This window comes from Bos grunniens, chromosome X (assembly GCF_055505025.1).
Source record: "Bos grunniens cultivar Pamir isolate PY7600 chromosome X, Bosgru_T2T1.0, whole genome shotgun sequence".
NCBI classification, from domain to species: domain Eukaryota; kingdom Metazoa; phylum Chordata; class Mammalia; order Artiodactyla; family Bovidae; genus Bos; species Bos grunniens.
Window position 1 is genome coordinate 67,440,762 of NC_141194.1, and position 19,154 is coordinate 67,459,915.

The following is a 19,154-nucleotide window of genomic DNA, read 5'->3' on the forward strand; positions in this document are numbered from 1 at the left end:
GCTATAAAGAGCAATATTGCATAGGAACCTGGAATGTTAGATCCATGAATCAAGGCAAATTGGAAGTGGTCAAATAGCAGATGGCAAGAGTGACATCGACATTTTAGGAATCAATGAACTAAAGTGTACTGGAATGAGTGAGTTTAATTCAGATGACCATTATATCTACTACTGTGGGCAAGAATCCCTTAGAAGAAATGGAGTAATCCTCATAGTCAATAAAAGAGTCTGAAATGCAATACTTGGATGCAGTCTCAAAAACAACTGAATGATCTGTGTTCATTTCCAAGGCAAACCATTCGATATCATGGTAATCCAAGTCTATGCCCCAACCACTAATGCTGAAAAAGCTGAAGTTGAACAGTTCTATGAAGACCTACAAGACCTTCTAAAATTAACACCAAAGATGTCCTTTTCATCATAGGGGACTGGAATGCAAAAGTAGGAAGTCAAGAGATACCTGGAGTAACAGGCAAGTTTGGCCTTAGAGTACAAAATGAAGGAGGGCAAAAGCTAACAGAGTTTTGCCAAGAGAATGCACTGGTCATAGCAAACACCCTCTTCCAACAACACAAGAGAAGACTCTACACATGGGCATCATCAGATGGTCAATAGCAAAATCAGATTGATTTTATTCTTTGCAGCCAAAGATGGAGAAGTTCTATACAGTCAGCAAAAACAAGACTGGGAGCTGACTGTGGCTCAGATCATGAAGTCCTTATTGAAAAATTCAGACTTAAATTGAAGAAAGTAGGAAAAACCACTAGACCATTCAGTTATGACCTAAATAAAATCCCTTATGATTATACAGTGGAAGTGACAAATAGATTCAAGGGATTTGATTTGATAGACAGAGTGCCTGAAGAACTTTGGACAGAGGTTCATGACATTGTACAGGAGGCAGTGATCAAGACCATCCCCAATAAAAAGAAACGATAAAAGGCAAAATAGTTGTCTGAGAAGGCCTTACAAATAGCTGAGAAAAGAAGAGAAGTGAAAGGCAAAGCAGGAAAGGAAAGATATACCCATTTGAATGCAGAATTCCAAAGAATAGCAAGGAGAGATAAGAAAGCCTTCCTAAGTGATCAATGCAAAGAAATAGAGGAAAACAATAGAATGGGAAAGACTAGAGATCTCTTCTAGAAAATTAGAGATACCAAGGGAACATTTCACGCAAAGATGTGCACAAAAAGGTACAGAAATGGTATGGACCTAACAGAAGCAGAAGATATTAAGAAGAAGTAAAAATACACAGAAGAACTACATTAAAAAGATTTTCATGACCCAGATAACCATGATGGTGTGACCACTCACCTAGAGCCAGATATCCTGGAATGTGAAGTAGTGGGCCTTAGGAAGTATCACTAAGAACAAAGCTAGTGGAGGCAATGGAATTCCAGAATGGCACTGAAACATGTATAATATCATATATGAAATGAATCGCCAGTCCAGGTTTGATGCATGATACAGGATGCTTGGGGCTGGTGCACTGGGACAACCCAGAGGGATGGTATGGGGAGGGAGGAGGGAGGGGGGTTCAGGATGGGGAACACGTGTATACCTGTGGCGGATTCATGTTGATGTATGGCAAAACCAATACAATATTGTAAAGTAATTAACCTCCAATTAAAATAAATAAATTTATATTAAAAAATAATAAAAATAAAATAAGCATACCAGTTAAAAAAATAGATTAGTAGTGAGGAACTACTATATAGCACAGGGAACTCTATTCAATATTCTGTAATAACCCATATAGGAAAAGAATCTGAAAAAGAATTGATGTATGCTATTTGTATAACTGAATCACTTTGCTGTATACCTGAAAGTAACACAACACTGTAAATTAGCTATGGTGGTGGTGGTTTAGTTGCTAAGTCATGTCTGACTCTTGTGACCCCATGGACTGTAGCCCACCAGGCTCCTCTGTCCATGGGATATTCCAGGCAAGAATACTGGAGTGGGTTGCCATTTCCTTCTCCAGGGGATCTTCCTGACCCAGGAATCGATCCTGGGTCTCCTGCATTGCAGGCAGATTCTTTACTGACTGAGCTATGAGGGAAGTCATAAATTAGCTATACTCCAATATAAAATAAAAATTAAATTAAAAAAGATGAAAAATTAAGGTAATAAGTGATGAAATGGTCAGAATTTGCTGTGGTAGTCAAATGGGATTTTATTCTATATATGTTTTATTACTTCAATCATTCATATGTTTATGAATTATTTATATTGTTAAAATTAATAAAAAGTCATAAGAACCACAGAAAATCTTCTCAGAACAATACATTGATCTGTCACTTTTCATTTGCAGATTTTTTTCTATGCATGTAGATACATTAATCTCATCAGAGAAATCTCTTTAATCTCTTGACTTCATAAAGGTGTTTCTTTACCTCATATGTTGCTGTACTAAAATAAGGCTGCTGCTGCTGCTGCTAAGTCGCTTCAGTTGTGTCCAAGTCTGTGCGACCCCATAGATGGCAGCCCACCAGGATCCCTGGTCCCTGGGATTCTCCAGGCAAGAACACTGGAGTGGGTTGCCATGTCCTTCTCCAATGCATGAAAGTGAAAAGTGAAAGTGAAGTTGCTCAGTCGTGTCCAACTCTTAGCAACCCCATGGACTGCAGCCTACCAGGCTCCTCCGTCCATGGGATTTTCCAGGCAAGAGTACTGGAGTGGGGTGCCATTGCCATCTCCAAAATAAGGCTGGCATCTACCTACTGTACAGCACAGGGTACTATACTCAGTATTTTGTAATAACCTACAAGGGAAAAGAATCAGAGTCAGCAGGGGGAGGTAAAAGGAGTTGCTTGTGTTAATAAGTTCTTTGGACTGGGTACGAGCTCCTTCCTTTTCTATCTATAGATTTGGCACCATTTTGTCTTACTTAGTCTTAGTGACAATGCCTTATTCTAAAACTGGACTTCTGGTAGAGAAATAACTAGATATCTAACTGGGGAAACATTTAGATAGGCTTGTTTCCCACCTCTTCTCCCCACCTCAAGCCTTTTCAGGTCCTTATTCAGCTGTATTCATTCCAGGTACAGTTTGTGATAACTACTGCAAGTTCCCACTCAAAATTTCTGTCAGTTACTACATTATTGGGACCAGCCTGGTACTAACAATATAAAGAAATGTTGGAGGCACAGAAGTAAGCATAATATCACATGGAGACAAAGAACAGGTGGCAATGGAATACATGACATGAGAACTTAACTTTTAGCTCTTCAAAAAATCTCAAGATGACTCAGTAATCTGATGGGAGAAACGTGGAGGGCAAAGTTCTGTTTATTTTTCCTTTAAGGGCTGCCTTTTAGAAAAGTATACTACATGGATGTGTAGCCTTGCTCATATATACTATCATTTATTTTTTCATGCATTAGAAAATTCTAAAGCAGAATGGGAATGAGATTTTAAAGAAAATTTAACCAATGTGCATGAACCAGGGTAGAGTTTTTGCCCAATGATTGCATCAATTCAAGAAAAGCACTACAAGTTATACTGGCAGAATTGTTCACAAACATGCTTATTATGTTTCCTGATCTATCTGATTGGTTATAAGTTATAATATCACAAACTGGCAAGAAACCTTTCAAGCTTTCATCTAATCTTACCTAAGCCACCTATATTTGCTAAACAAATCTGGCTATACTTGCCTTTCTCCATCCAAATGGCACTTATGAGGTTGACATGCTTGCATAATCTTTCTGTACACTATATTCCCACTACACTACATTAGTTGTGTTAACATAGCCTTTATTAGTCTGCTGAGTGGAGAAAAGACTTCCTTCTCAACCTACTTACCTCGGTTGTCATCCTCATTTTCTTCCCAGGGCTCTTCATTTGCTAGCAATGGGTTCTGCGATTCATTCATAGACCTCATAGGGAAGGAGTGTCCATCACCAGGGCTGGTGGGAAAATGAAGGCAGTGAGATCTTGCAGCCTAGACTATTTTATGAAGGTAATATCCCTATTAGAAGTAGGAGGGAGGTTCTTAGAAATATTTAAACCCTTTAGCTTATTGGCTAAAGTCAAACTGGAATAGGCTCTTATAATAGCATCATTTAGTTACTCTATTGCTCTCAATTTCTATATCTCATTTGTTTGTCTGAATCATGTTGACTGTTTTTGTTTTTAAGCAGCTTTTTAACTTGCTTCTCACAATGCCCAGTATAGCAAAATGCACATATAGCAAGTTTCATAAATATAATTTAATGATGATTCCAATTTATATCCCATTATATTATTGCTTTGGCTCTAAATTTTCAAGAAAAATTAGCAGATTCAGAGTCACTGAATTCACTGGAGATAAGCTACTGTTAATTGGTGATAAATAATAATGATGTCTGAATGCTCTGTTATTTCGCTTGTATGACAGAAAAGTTATTAAGGGCTGGGGAGAAAGCACCAGAGTGAGGCATTTCTTAGAGTGCAGATTCTGGGGGCCTATTATCCTACCTCAGAATTGATAGTTCCCTACAGAGGATGTAACTACACTGATTATAGGTGAGTGGGCTTTGATTTTTGCTCTTGTTCTTTATTTCAAAGGAGACTCATTGAAACTTCCCTTTGGTGGAGTGATTGTGTGTGTGTTTGTGTATGTATATGTGTGAGTGGGGTGTAAATAATTGCTGGTAATAGTTATTAATCAACATAATGCAGTAACACAGTTTTATCTTGTGATTATAGCCAGGGCAGTAGGATATACCACAGCTCTTAAATAAATGAACCTGTAAAATATTAACTGGTATAGAGGAACTATTAGGGCAATTCTCTTCATGAGAATTTTTTCTCAATTGCCAGCAAAGTTTCCTCAAATAAATTAACAAATGGATGTCTGAAGAATGGATCTAAAAGGGGACTGAAAGAAGGCTATAAGCTTTGCACCAGAGCTAGTTTGTTGATGGTAGTTTAATCTGGTACATGAAGTCACTCAGAGGACACAAGCTCATCTCTCCTTTATTGGTTTCCCTTCATTCTTGCTGAAATTATAAGAATTACCTACAGTCTCTAAATCAATCTTTGTTTGTTCTTACTTAAATTAAAAATTTTAATCCAAAACTATGAAAAGTGAAGACAAGAGAAATAATTTCTAAGACTATATTACACATAGCACTAAAAGCATTTGGGGGTATATTTTCCCTCTGTTGTTTCTTTTCTCTTTATATTTGTATATATAAAAAAACATAAGAATTCCATGTCTATTGTTCTACTAATTCCATTTCTGGGAATTTTGCTAAAGCTAGAGATAAACTAGACACAAAAATGTCCATTATGCTATTATTTCCAGCCAATAATTAGGTAACAACCTAAACATCTAACAATATGGGAAATATGTATATAGTTTGCTGTCTTTAGTCACTCAGTTATGTCCAACTCTTTGCGATCCCATTGACTGTACCCCACCAGGCTCCTCTGTCCATGGGATATATATCTATATATATATTTATATACACATATATATTTTTCCCACTGGATGGAATATGATATAGTCAAAGGTAATGGTTATAAAGACTATGTCACAATAAGGGGAAATGTTCACTGTATTTTAAGTGAAAAATGTAAAATTCAAAATAGTATGTATACTGTGATTAAAAATACATACAAATATATATAGAAAAAATCGGTTGTTTACAAAATTCACTTATAAATGACTTGTACCAGCTTACACTGCCACAAACAAAGCATAAGAATGCTTATTTTATCACACCCTCACCTCCTGATTTATCTTCCCCGGTGGCTCAGCTGGTAAAGAATCCACCTGCCATGTGGGAGACCTGGGTTCGATTTCTGGGTTGGGAAGATCCCCTGGAGAAGGGAATGGCTACCCACTCCAGTATTCTGGCCTGGAGAATTCCATGGATTGACTCTTGCAAAGAGTCAGACATGACTGAGCGACTTTCACTTTCACTAACCTAGTAATAAAAAACTCGGGAAATAGAGTTTTACATTGAACAGATATCTGCTGCATAATTGAACAGATATCTGCTGCATAATACAGTCAAAATTAGATTGCCACTTCAAGTCATGGTCCCACATCAACTTCTTTCACTGGTAATAATTACCTACCTAGACCCAATAGGTATCAACCAGAACTTCTTATTATCTCCAAACACTTGCTGGATATTTTTGACGAAGCCAAGGTTGAACCCATTTTTCTCTGGGCCGCTCATAAACACTGGAGTACAGAAGGCCTCTATGAAAGGGCAGAGAAATTGAAGAAAAGAAGAGAGCAATAATCAGGACTATTATAATTTTACAGCTCTCCATGAACGTGACTTGTTTCTATGGTGTCTTTCTGCTGTGGTACCATAGGCCCCTCATTCTTAGTTATTGCTAAATAATTTAGTAAAAACTAGCATAATTGCTTTACTACAAAGCAAGTTTTTATTAAATGCAAAGAATTGGCACTCTTTTTTTTTTTAAGGCAGAAGAAACAGGATGATAGAAATCAATGAACGGTAATGGAAATAGTATGTATTTTGTACTGCATGTAAGGAGTGAAAGACCAAATCTGAGTGCTTTATTTGAATCTAAATTGTAATAACAGCCAAATGGTCTCTATATTTAGAGCTGGTGCCAAAATAATGACACATAAAGAGACAGTAATGACATTGATTTGGTTTTGAAACATTTCAGAAATGAAGATGTTCACACTGAAGCCTGCAATGTAAGAAGCTGAGTTTTACTCCAGAAAAAAAATCAATGAGTGAACTATAATCACCTCAATGACTATAGAAATTGGACCATGTTAGTCCACATTATTTTTAGATACACATTTATCCCATTAAGCAAACATTTTCACTGTTGGATTCTGGCTGCATCTAGCCATTTCCTTTTTGTTCTTTTTTCAGATTCTGTTATCATGAAGCTTTTAGTACTTTTCTATATTGTGCCTAATCTTTAAACCAAATGTGCTAATCTACCACCCTAGCAACTAAGTGCTTCATATATATTTGGTTTAGAAAATAAGTGCAAATACTTCTTAGCTGTCATAATTATTAGCAAATAAATTCCAAAAACATAGTGGCTTTCACACTATATTTTCCTCAAATTTACCTTGGCTAAACATTCAACATATAGACAATTTCTCCTTAACTCTCATGCACTGATTTGTATACAGTATAAATATTTGTTTCACCATGAAAACAACTGTTGTACTGGATCCATCAGAAATACAGTTCTACAAATAACAGCCCAGAGTATAGTGTAATGGAAAATTTTTCATTTCTTGTGCTCATTTTCTATAGACTTACTTGTTCAATGTGTTTATCTCATTCCCACAGTCCCTACACAGGTCCTTGATAACTGTAGATATTCAATGATTTGTTGGTTTGGATTCTGTCTCAGGAGAACATTTTTAGAAGTGCTCAATAAGATTTTTCTATCTTTGTTGACTTTGACCTCTGCCTTCTGATGTTCCCTTCTGTGCTGATTCTTTCCTGCACTCCCTTATGTGAACACCTTTCAGAAATTTTTATGCTGCAAATCTAGGGAGCTACCTGGAGAAGGAAATGGCAACTCACTCCAGTACTCTTGGCCTGGAAAATCCCATGGACGGAGGAGCCTGATAGGCTACAGTCCATAGCGTCGCAAAGATCCAACAGTATTGAGCGACTACACTTTATTAGCCAGTGTGTGTGTGTTAGTCGCTCAGTCGTGTCTGACTCTTTGTGACCCCATGGATTGTAGCCTGCCAGGCTTCTCTGTTCATAGGATTCTCAAGGCAAGAATACTGGAGTAGGTTGCCATTTCCTTCTCCAGCTATTACCCAGTATGAACTATAAAAATCAATGGTCACTTTTTATGTGAGGTTTTATTCACTAATGCTCTCTTTAGTCTGTAAGTTTCATTTACTACGGCTTTCTGTGTTTACATCTGTCTCTGTTTGGAGGCAAAGAAATGTCATTGCAGCTGAAATGCTTCATTCAAAGTTTTTCTCTTTCTTGGGAACAATCCACTGGTCACAGGGATATATATTCATTTTTTTTTTCTAGTCTTCATATCCAATCTTACCTAAGGTGGTTTTGTTTCTGCTGACAAGCCAACAATGGTAACCAAAGAGAATCACAAGGCTGACAAAAAACATGCAGGCCACAAAGAGGAGAAAAAGGACATGGAACTTAGAGCGAACACCAGGCAATTCCCCCTAGAAAAGAAATAATAAACAGAAACAAAAGATTAAAGTTGTAAGGTTTCAGTAGTTTTCCTGTATTGGTTAGTACTTTTCCATATATATATAATTAAAAATATATTTTGTATAATTTTTACAAAACAGTTCTTTCTGTGGATGACCATTCCACATTATGGATATGCTTTTGGCCTATACAGCCTAAATGGATCTTTGCTTAAGTGCAGTTCAGTGTAAAATAGAGTATATAATGTGTCAGTTAGAAAAGAGTAATGTTATAAAAGAGTATGCTCAGGACATAATTAGTATGCAATTTCTTAAAGCTTGTACTCCATTTATTTTGTAAATTATGAGTGATTGGCTAGAGGTGATCTTGAGGTTATATCATATGGTTCATCCTCTTGCCTCAAGGTGGCTTACTCTGGAATACTTTATATGTCACGTTTCTTTGGATGTATGTATGTTGAAAATGTCATAGTGATATATGTATGAAGTTAAAATACATAGGTAGTATTTTTAAATGTTCTACCTGTAAGTCATGACCTGATGTTAAAACTACTGCAAATTTTATGTGTTTTCTTAATAGCTGAATGTGCTGGTATGTTACATCCTATGAAACAGCTGTTTAGACAGTAAAATCAAGCAAGATTTGACAGGCAATTGTAGAAGTAGGTAGCTAAAGATTTTCATAGTTAGTTGAGACATCTTATTTTCCAGTTGTTTCCAAAAAGCAACAGTTGTTTTTTTTTTTTTTTTAATGTAGCCCCTCTTGCCTGGAAAATCCCATGGATGGAGGAGCCTGGAAGGCTTTAGTCCATGGGGTCGCTGAGGGTTGTTGGACACGACTGAGAGACTTCATTTTCACTTTTCACTTTCATGCATTGGAGAAGGAAATGGCAACCCACTCCGTGGATTGGGTTCTCCGTGGATTCTCTTGCCTGGAGAATCCCAGGGATGGGGGAGCCTGGGTGGGGTCTCACAGAGTCAGACACAACTGAAGTGACTTAGCAGCAGCAGCGTACTAGAATGAATGTTCTAAAGTTCTATAGCATGCACAGAATGTAACATTTTGTCTTCTAAAGAGAACCTTAGAAAACATTTTCAATTTTGGAGTAAGCAATTGGGAGAATGACTTTTCATTATTTCCCCCTTTCCTGTGCTGATCATTGTTTTGGTATGATGAATTGCTTTGAAATACTTCCAAATGCTCTTGAGTAATAAAGGTGATTCTTGGTTAAAGTGGATGTTGATATTAGGATCTAGTTCTACTACAGTTTGGAAAGAGAAAATTAAGGCTTAGAAACAGTTGGCAAATTCAGATATTACAGTTTTTTTCTTCTTTTTGAAGATATGAAGATATATATATATACACATACATATATTTATTTTGGTGTAAGGAAATATTAGGAGTCTTCTAGAGATTATGTGTTTGAAGGATGAAGATAAGAGGAAGTAAACTAGTCAGATGCTTTCAGCTGAGGGGTGGTCTAGGTGAAATTTGCCTGGGGGAAGAGTACTCCAGGATATAGCAACACCAAGGACTTTGACCTTCAGGAACTTTTATGTGAAGCTCCCTTTTGAAATGATCCCTCTAAAAAATTTGGCTTAACCACTCAAATTGAGTTCAATCGATTTTTCTTTCATTCATTTCAAATTTATAGGAAAGAATCTGCAGTGGTTTTTGACTGGCTGGACTTTTGTTTTCAAAATGTCTACTTTTTTATATTTTAAAGCTCACATTTATTTTACTTATCTTTCATGTTTAAATGGACAATAGCAAATGGCTGGGTAGCAGGGACTGATATAAAGTCAGTTTACACTCTGAGTAGCTGAGCTGAAAGTCTTTCCTCCCTGAATTGCTCCTACAGAAATCTCTTCTGTCCGCCAAAGCATATCTATTGTGTTGTCCTTTGATAAACTCCTTAGATATTTAGTTTTTTTGTTAGAAGAAAGTGACCCTATATTCAAAATTACCTTCTCAGGAGATAACCAAGCTAAATTACTCAAAGCAGTAACCACTAGAAGCAGTTCAGGGGAATACAGGTAGAATAATAGTATCATCTCAGTTCTAAAAGAATTCTTAGTCTCTATGAGGAGATTCTTGGCCCCATGTGAGAGGTGTATATTATTACTTTTTCATAAAGCAAATATCAATTTCCTATCAAAGTAGCTACTCTTTAAGTTATCATTGAGAGGAGAACCACAATCTGATGGTCTTCTGAATTACGTATTCCAAAGGAGGTAGAACTTCTTTATAGCAGGACCACAATGGGCAATAAGACATGGTACAGTGTTTAAGATTACTGGGCTGAGAGTCAGTTCAAGTTCTCACTTTGAAACTTAGAAGCTGGGTGATCCTGAACAAGTCACTTAGCTACTATGACCCTCAGTTTATAATATTTAAATGAGACTAATACTTCCTTCTACCTACTTCACAAGGTTGTGGTGAGGATAAGATGAGATAATAGATATGAAAGTGCTTTGAAAATGGTAAAGTACCATACACATGGAGGTTGCTGTTCTTAGGAACACAGCTAATCTCCTTGATACATGGTTTTTAAAATACATGGCACCATTTACTTTTCATTTTAGGGGAAGACTCAATTTAAACTGAGAAAGCCATCTTTAAACCACACCAAAGTGCTCTCTGGCTAGAGAGGCTGCAAAGAAGCATTTCTCTGAACTGTCAATGCCCTTTACATGATGAAGGCAAGCCAGGGCATGTTTCCTTGCCTCTCATCTGTCAGTATGAACTAGTCTATTGCAGAGAGAGAAAATGAAGGAATAGGAAAAGGAGAAGGCTATGTTTACCTCTGATAGTGCTTGTGAATACTGGTACATTTCTGAAGATTAATTCATATCCAGATATTATCTTTTAAGAGTAAAAGAAGCATACTGCACTGGGCTAGCATTATGGTATTTGATTACTGGCTAGGTAGGAGGGCCCAAGGCAAATGTATGAAATACAACTAGTTCTTTAACAGTAGCTTACTGTATCAAGGACCAAGTAAAGTCTGTAGTGAAGACCAAGGCTGATACTTTCCCTGCTGAATTGGATGCAGGAGATTTTCTTTATGGTCAAGGTAGTAGTTCAGTATGTGAAGAGAATGCCAAACAGGCAATGGAAACCTGGGCAATAGATAAGAGATCCTGTGATGTGGAAAGTAGCCAAAGAGACACAAGGATGATGAAGCATTTTGTATTTTGGGAAAATTTGTGAGAAAACTTCACTTCTGCTTATACTTTTGTATCCCTGAGTTGAAGATTTTGATATGCATTATATAATTATTGATTCTTAAAGTTATTAGATATGGGAATTGATTAAGCAAGCTGAGGGGAGAATGGAAAGTCCATACCTCTGTAATTTTCTACACTAGTACAGATGAAAGTACTAATTAATAATTTATATATTCTCAGCTATTTAGGTTCTTACTGCCTTGTCTTTCTCTTTTTTCTCCAGTTTTTAATAACCTAGATTCTAGTCACTTGCTTTACCTCTCTGCTTGAGGTTCTGCTTGAGGTGAGATATTCCTGTTATACAGGCTCTTGTTCAACTCCTAAAGTAATAACTAGTAGCTCTGCCCACAACTTTTTTTTGCTATACCAGTTCATTCTGGAAAGCTCTCATCATGTAAGGTTATTTCTTAATAATTGTAGTTGTGGGAAATACATATATTCTGGGGTTCTTTGGCATGAAATTAAAAAAATATATATTTTACTATACTGCTGCCAGATCCTGTAAACATATATGAACTGAAAATCTGCCTTCAATTCTTTTGGGAATAGATGCAATATAACTGATATCTTCAAGCAGAAGAAAGGTGAAAGGATTTTTTAAAAAAATATTTCATTATAATTATTGGAATAATGTTTTGAAAGGTAAAGTACTTTCAACATCTGTTTCATTTGATCTCGACAAAGAGCCAGTGAAGCAGGTAGCAGAGCCAGTATGAGAACTCAGTTATCCTAAAAGCCAACCCAGAGTTTGTCAAAGTTCAAATAAGTTCCTTAATAGGGAGAAACTGGAAAAATAAGTTCATGTCTCACTTATTTCTTCCTTTTCATTTGGTCTTTTGTGAAGATGAGTTAATGAATCTTCCCAAAAGGAATAGGGCTTCCCTGGTGGCTCAGATGTTAAAGCATCTGCCTGGAATGTGGGAGACCCAGGTTCGATCCCTGGGTTGGGAAGATCCCCTGGAGAAGGAAATGGCAACCCACTCCAGTACTCTTGCCTGGAGAATCCCATGGAGGGAAGAGCCTGGTAGGCTACAGTCCATAGGGTCACAAAGAGTCGGACACAACTGAGCGACTTTCCTTTCCTTTCCTTTTCCTTTCCTATAGGAATAGGAATCCAATAGGAATTAAATCTCCTTTGAACAGGGAATTAGAAAGTATTTTCTGGGAATGAAGGAGTACTTTGTCAGCCTTTGTCTCAGGAAACTAGGGACTTAGAATTAGTTTCAACATTTTTCAAACCTAAAATTGGTAAGAAGTAGATTTTTAAAACTTGATTAGATAAATACATTGTAAAGAATCAGTAAGAGTAAGGAGATTAGGTTCCTGGAGGCCCAACAAGGTTCTCATATGTAATAGTAAATTGTTTAACTGACATCTAAATAATAGTCTCCTAAATCTCAGAATATTTAACATGGGAGACTCGTTTACTGTTTCTTCCTTTCTGATTAATTCAGTACTAACTACTAAAAAATGTTAAAAAAAAAAAAAGTAATTTGAACAAAGTGACAGATTGGAGCAGGTGTATTTATTCTGGGGGTGGGGACCAGAAGGGGAGACCCTTTGGGATTATTTAACTTACTCTCCAGTATTTGATGAAATAGCTGAAGACCGTTGTAGCAATGTACAGGCAATAGAGAACAGAATAAGCTAAGAACTGAAGGAAGAATTTATAGTTGGAAAATCCAATGCAGTTATTAACCCTAAAAAAGGGAAAAAAAAAAAAAGAAAAACATTTGAAATCAGGATCCATTGATTTAGAACACACTGAGAGACAGTGAAATATGTTACCCCTGCTGCTTCATTTTCTGCTGTACAGAAAACAGAAATTGAAGTCCCTTAATAGGAACAGATTAGAAAAATAAGTTCATGTCTCACTTGTTTTTCCTTTTATTTATAGACACAGAAACACCTGACCTATATAATAGGTTCCTGACACACCCAAGCAAACCTGGATCTTGGATTCTGAAAACCTACTAGAATCTCAGCAACTATACTTACTATAGTATGGTATATTCTCTTTATCGTGGTTTCATACTGGTTCTCGGGGTCAGACATACAAAATTTGGAAAAGAATTGCTTAAATTAACAATCTAGAGTATTTCAAACATCAAAATGCTAAAAACAGAACTGAACTGTGTAATGTCAAAGAGAACTATCTGTGCTCTCTTTCATTATTATAGCTAATGGACAAGACACCATTAATTCTGTGACACCAGGAATTCATTGTCACACCATTGGTTGTATATTTATTCTTCCTTTAAAATGTTATGCCTTCCCTGTTACCTACACAAATACAAAGTTCAAAGAATTATGGTAGCAGAAACAGGCATTTTACAACTATGCTTAGGAAAGTAGGCATATTGAGTAACTTTGACCCTATTAGATGAGAGAAATGAATGAAAAGGACATACCATGGGCAATGATGGTCCATTTTTAAAACACACCTACAAAAGGAACAAAATACAGTGTGATAAATTTCAGAACTGAATTCAAGGTGTCCAGCAGTACTTTTACATGGTACCAGTACACTCATTTCTAGATTTCCACTATAGCTTCTCCAAAACTATTGTGTCCTCAGTTGTTCCTAGGATAAGCCAATCACTAAACTTTAGGATCTTGTTGGCAGCAAGTTACATGCCTAAAATTCAAACTTTAAAAGCCATTGGGAACTATAGGATATTGACACAGAGAATAGGTGCAAGATATCTCCCCTCACCTTACTTACTTAGTTGAATAAAAGTAAAAAATAAAACATGACTACAGCCTGTGCTTGAATCAAGGTTAAGAGAAACATGGATGAAACAAGCACTTAAGAAGGACATGAAGATTATATTTATTAGCATAAAACTGGGATTTTACAAAGCTGGAGGAATTTGAGTAATAAAATTAAGTAGCATTGACTTAGAACCCCACAAGATAAAATTATTATCCATGCCCACATGTGCTTCCCTGATGGCTCAGTTGGTAAAGAATCCGCCTGTAATGCAGGAGACCCCGGTTCAATTTCTGGGTTGGGAAGATCTGCTGGAGAAGGGATAGGCTACCCACTCCAATATTCTTGGCTTCCCTTGTGGCTCAGCTGGTAAAGAATCTGCCTGCAATGCGGGAGACCTGAGTTCAATCCCTGGGTTGGGAAGATCCCCTGGAGAAGGGAAAGGCTACCCACTCCAGTATTCTGCCCTGGAAAATTCCATGGATTGTACAGTCCATGGGGTCACAAAGAGTCGAACATGACTCAGGAACTTTCACATATTGATATAAGTAAATGATTGAATAAATAAATGAGGGAGAAGAGACAAATCTCCCATGTAGAGGAATTCCACATAATTTTTGTAGATATTGTGCCTTCAGGGTGGGGTGGGGGGAGGATAACATTCCTTTAGTGTTGGCAGCACACTGAAACTTCCTTCTACAGAGTACATTATGGAAGACAGGGTGGAGGAAGAGTAGCTTTACAGTGAAGAAATCCACAAACACTCCTCAGTCAGATGATTAGCACTGCAGTGATAAGTTATGTCTATAGTACTTACCCTTGATATGACTCAATGAATATGACTCTTAGCCTCTCTAGTCTTCCTCTCCCAAAAGACATTACCCAAATCTAATCATGAGAAAAATATCAGACAAATCCTGAGAGTATTCTACAAAATATCTGACAATTCTAAAAACTGTCAAGGTTATCAAAAATAAGTAAAGTCTGAGAAACTGTCACAGCTAAGAAAAGCCTATGAAGACATGACAACTAAATGGTAACCTGGAACAGAAGACGGGTGTTAGAGAAAAACTGAGGAAATCTAAATAGTGTATGGACTTTGGTTAAAAATTTTAAAAAAATTAATGTTGGTTCATTAATTTTCACAAATGCACCATATTAACACAAGATAATAATAGGGGAAATGGTGCAGGACATATGAAAACTATGTTTACAATAATTCTATAAAGCTAAAACTGTTCTCAAATAAAATGTTTATTTTTAAAAATGTGGTTTGATTTCTCTTATCTTTAGAATAGTTTGAATCATCATCATCTCTATTAGGGTATTTGGCATGTACTCAACATGATTGAAAGGAAATGCTCTTTGGGATCAACATATTAGGATAAGTCACTTGATTGTCAAGGCAATCATCAGTGGCCAAGCTCAGCCCAGGGGAATTATTGCTGTCACTTACATGGCACAGACAGAACAGTGGTGGCAGCGATCTGGCTTTATCAAATGGCACCGGTCACAGAATCTTACAGCTACAGGAAAAATAAGGTAGTTAGCATTGGTTAGGGATCAATAAGACACCAAATATCTTACTAGCCTATCTAGATGACTTGTTATACACTGATTACAGATACCCAAACTCACCTCAGTTCAAGTAAACAAGCAAAAGATCACATAAGACAATTGTGGTATGTATTTTTTCCCTGTTGGATAAATCTTAAAAGCACCTTTTGGAGGATGAGTGTTAAGGGGGAAAGTTTTCATATCTGGATATTTGATCATAAAATTCTGTATTATGAAACAAACTATACTGTCAATTACTTGAGTTATTTTGGGGAAATCATTTACCCTCTGTTTACTCCAAATTTCCTATCTGAAAACAGAATTCATCATCTATCTCCTGTCTCCAGAGGTTGGGCTGTATCAGGAGGATAAAACTCCTAAGGTATGGTAAAGAGGGTGGTTCTTAGAATAAGAATTTGAATAATAGAAGAGACATTCTAGAACAATTAGTTCAATTGACCATTCTGCAGATAAAGAAAATAAAGACCTGAGCCATATCAAGTGACTTAAACAAAGTCACATAGTAAGCAAGTGACAGTGGCAGGGCTGTGACTTGTAGAGTTTTCATGACTCTTTAGTTCAGGATTCTCTTCACTTTGTAAATATGATATAAATAATATTTCTCCTTCCCTCTCTACCTTCTTCCTTCTTTTCTTTATTTCCTTAGATAAAAGACAGTTTCCTTTCCTTCTAATTTTCTCTGTGTTCATTGATAGAGTATGCCTATTTAATGTGATTATTAAGTTTAACAAAATTATGAATAATTTGAGCTAATATAAAAATTCCATCTAAAGTGTACCTTAAGCACACATAACTGATTCAACATAATGAACTATTAGTTCAGCAGAGTTTCTGTGTTCATTCTACAAGGGACAGGCATGTTTAGGTCCTTCAGCATGTTTTTAAAAATATGGTCAAATGCCACTATCAAGTTTAAGCCACTATCACTTCTAATTTAGAAGACTGCAATAATTCCTAATTATTCACTTTGCTTTCATTCTTGCCCCTTCACAATACATTCTTTACAGAATAGCCAAATGATTTGTCAAAATCTAAATGAGATCTTATCACTCTCCACTAAAAACCTTCAATGGATTTCCAACACTCTTAGCATGGCAAGTCCTCATTTTTTGGCCAAGCTGCGTGGCTTGCAGGATCTTAGTTCCCCAACCAGGGACTGCACCTGGCCCCAGCAATTGAAAGCGCTGAGTCCTAACCACTGGACCACCAGGGAATTTTTACAAGTAATTTTTTCTTATTTGAGTCCCAGATCATATGACATTGCCTCAGAGAAGCCCTCTCTATAACTGTGTATCAGGGATGTGAACAAATGCTTCACCGTTTGAGGGAACAGTGATTAGTGAAGAACCTCAGGATTCATGCCTTGTTTAAAGAGGCACTACCCACTTGGCTCTAGCTAATTTTTGCCATTGGGAAATACAGATCGAATGTTGCCAGTGTCTGAGTTTTCAAAAGAAGTCAGAAATGTGGATTTTCATGAAGAAATATTTGAATTGTTAAAAATTAGTAAAAAATGCAGTTTTAAAAGACATATAAGAGCTCAGAAAGAATACATCTCTGGGTCCAATTCATCCCATATAACTCTAGTTTGTAATCTATTCTCTGCCACACCATTCTGCTTACTACTGTTTGGAATTATATAGATAATTTCCTGACTATTTCCTTTTCACCATATTTCAGTATGCATGAAGACTTTTTAAAAACCAGCATGCACTAATCCTCTAACAAAATAAACAATAAATATTTAAATACAGTGGAAGTGAGAAATAGATTTAAGGGCCTAGACCTGATAGACAGAGTGCCTGATGAACTATGGATGAAGGTTCGTTACACTGTACAGGAGACAGGGATCAAGACCATCCCCATGGAAAAGAAATGCGAAAAAGCAAAATGGCTGTCTAGGGAGGCCTTACAAATAGCTGTGAAAAGAAGAGAAGTGAAAAGCAAGGGAGAAAAGGAAAGATATAAGCATCTGAATGTAGAGTTCCAAAGAATACCAAGAAGAGATAAGAAAGCCTTCCTCAGTGGTCAATGCAAAGAAATAGAGGGAAACAACAGAATGGGAAAGACTAGAGATCTTTTCAAGAAAATTAGAGATGCCAAGGGAACATTTCATGCAAAGATGGGCTTGATAAAGGACACAAATGGTATGGACCTAACAGAAGCAGAAGATATTAAGAAGAGGTGGCAAGAATACACAGAAGAACTGTACAAAAAAGATCTTCATGACCAAGAAAATCATGATGGTATGATCACTCACCTAGAGCCAGACATCCTGGAATGTGAAGTCAAGTGGGCCTTAGAAATCATCACTATGAACAAAGCTAGTGGAGGTGATGGAATTCCAGTTGAACTATTTCAAATCCTGAAAGATGATGCTGTGAAAGTGCTGCACTCAATATGCCAGCAAATTTGGAAAACTCAGCAGTGGCCACAGGACTGGAAAAGGTCAGTTTTCATTCCAATCCCAAAGAAAAGCAACGCCAAAGAATGCTCAAACTACCGCACAATTGCACTCATCTCACACGCTAGTAATGCTCAAAATTCTCCAAGCCAGGCTTTAGCAATACGTGAATCGTGAACTTCCAGATGTTCAAGCTGGTTTTAGAAAAGGCAGAGGAAGCAGAGATCAAATTGCCAACATCCGATGGATCATCGGAAAAGCAAGAGAATTCCAGAAAAATATCTATTTCTGCTTTGACTTTGCCAAAGCCTTTGACTGTGTGGATCACAAAAAACTGTGGAAAATTCTTCAAGAGATGGGAATACCAGACCACCTGACCTGCCTCTCGAGAAACCTATATGCATGTCAGGAAGCAACAGTTAGAACTGGACATGGAACAACAGACTGGTCCCAAATAGGAAAAGGAGTACGTCAAGGCTGTATATTGTCACCCTGCTTATTTAACTTATATGCAGAGTACATCATGAGAGACACTGGGCTGGAAGAAGCATAAGCTGGGTGCTTATATCAATAACCTCAGATATGCAGATGACACCACCCTTATGGCAGAAAGTGAAGAGGAACTAAAAAGCCTCTTGATGAAAGTGAAAGAGGAGAGTGAAAAAGTTGGCTTAACATATCAATAACCTCAGATATGCAGATGACACCACCCTTATGGCAGAAAGTGAAGAGGAACTAAAAAGCCTCTTGATGAAAGTGAAAGAGGAGAGTGAAAAAGTTGGCTTAAAGCTCAACATTCAGAAAATGAAGATCATGGCATCTGGTCCCATCACTTCATGGGAAATAGATGGGGAAACAGTGGAAACAGTGTCAGACTTTATTTGCTTGGGCTCCAAAATCACAGCAGATGGTGATCGCAGCCATGAAATTAAAAGATGCTTACTCCTTGGAAGGAAAGTTATGACCAACCTAGAGAGCATGTTCAAAAGCAGAGACATTACTTTGTCAACAAAGGTCCATCTAGTCAAGGCTATGGTTTTTCCAGTGGTCATGTATGCATGTGAGAATTGGACTGTGAAGAAAGCTGA

The 19,154-nt window shown here is 37.0% G+C and overlaps 1 protein-coding gene across 10 annotated transcripts in view; it reads right to left on the reverse strand.

Moving 5' to 3' along the window:
• The window catches only part of ZDHHC15 (zDHHC palmitoyltransferase 15), a 98,466-nt gene that overhangs the window by 24,814 nt on the left and 54,498 nt on the right, over positions 1-19,154 (reverse strand). For 6 of the 10 annotated variants that reach the window (XR_015159547.1, XR_015159552.1, XM_086388997.1 and 3 more), the window contains 6 exons: positions 15,541-15,610; positions 13,783-13,815; positions 12,951-13,071; positions 8,020-8,152; positions 6,073-6,199; positions 3,808-3,911 (listed from right to left, as the gene is read on the reverse strand). Coding sequence is in view for 4 of the 10 variants with exons in the window: in XM_086388997.1 (XP_086245123.1) it covers positions 3,808-3,911; positions 6,073-6,199; positions 8,020-8,152; positions 12,951-13,071; positions 13,783-13,815; positions 15,541-15,610 (588 nt within the window). In the remaining 6 variants the exon portion in view is untranslated. Of the gene's footprint in view, positions 1-3,807; positions 3,912-6,072; positions 6,200-8,019; positions 8,153-12,950; positions 13,072-13,782; positions 13,816-15,540; positions 15,611-19,154 lie in introns of those variants that run through there. The other 4 variants (XR_015159549.1, XR_015159548.1, XR_015159550.1 and 1 more) reach the window with 3 other exon arrangements.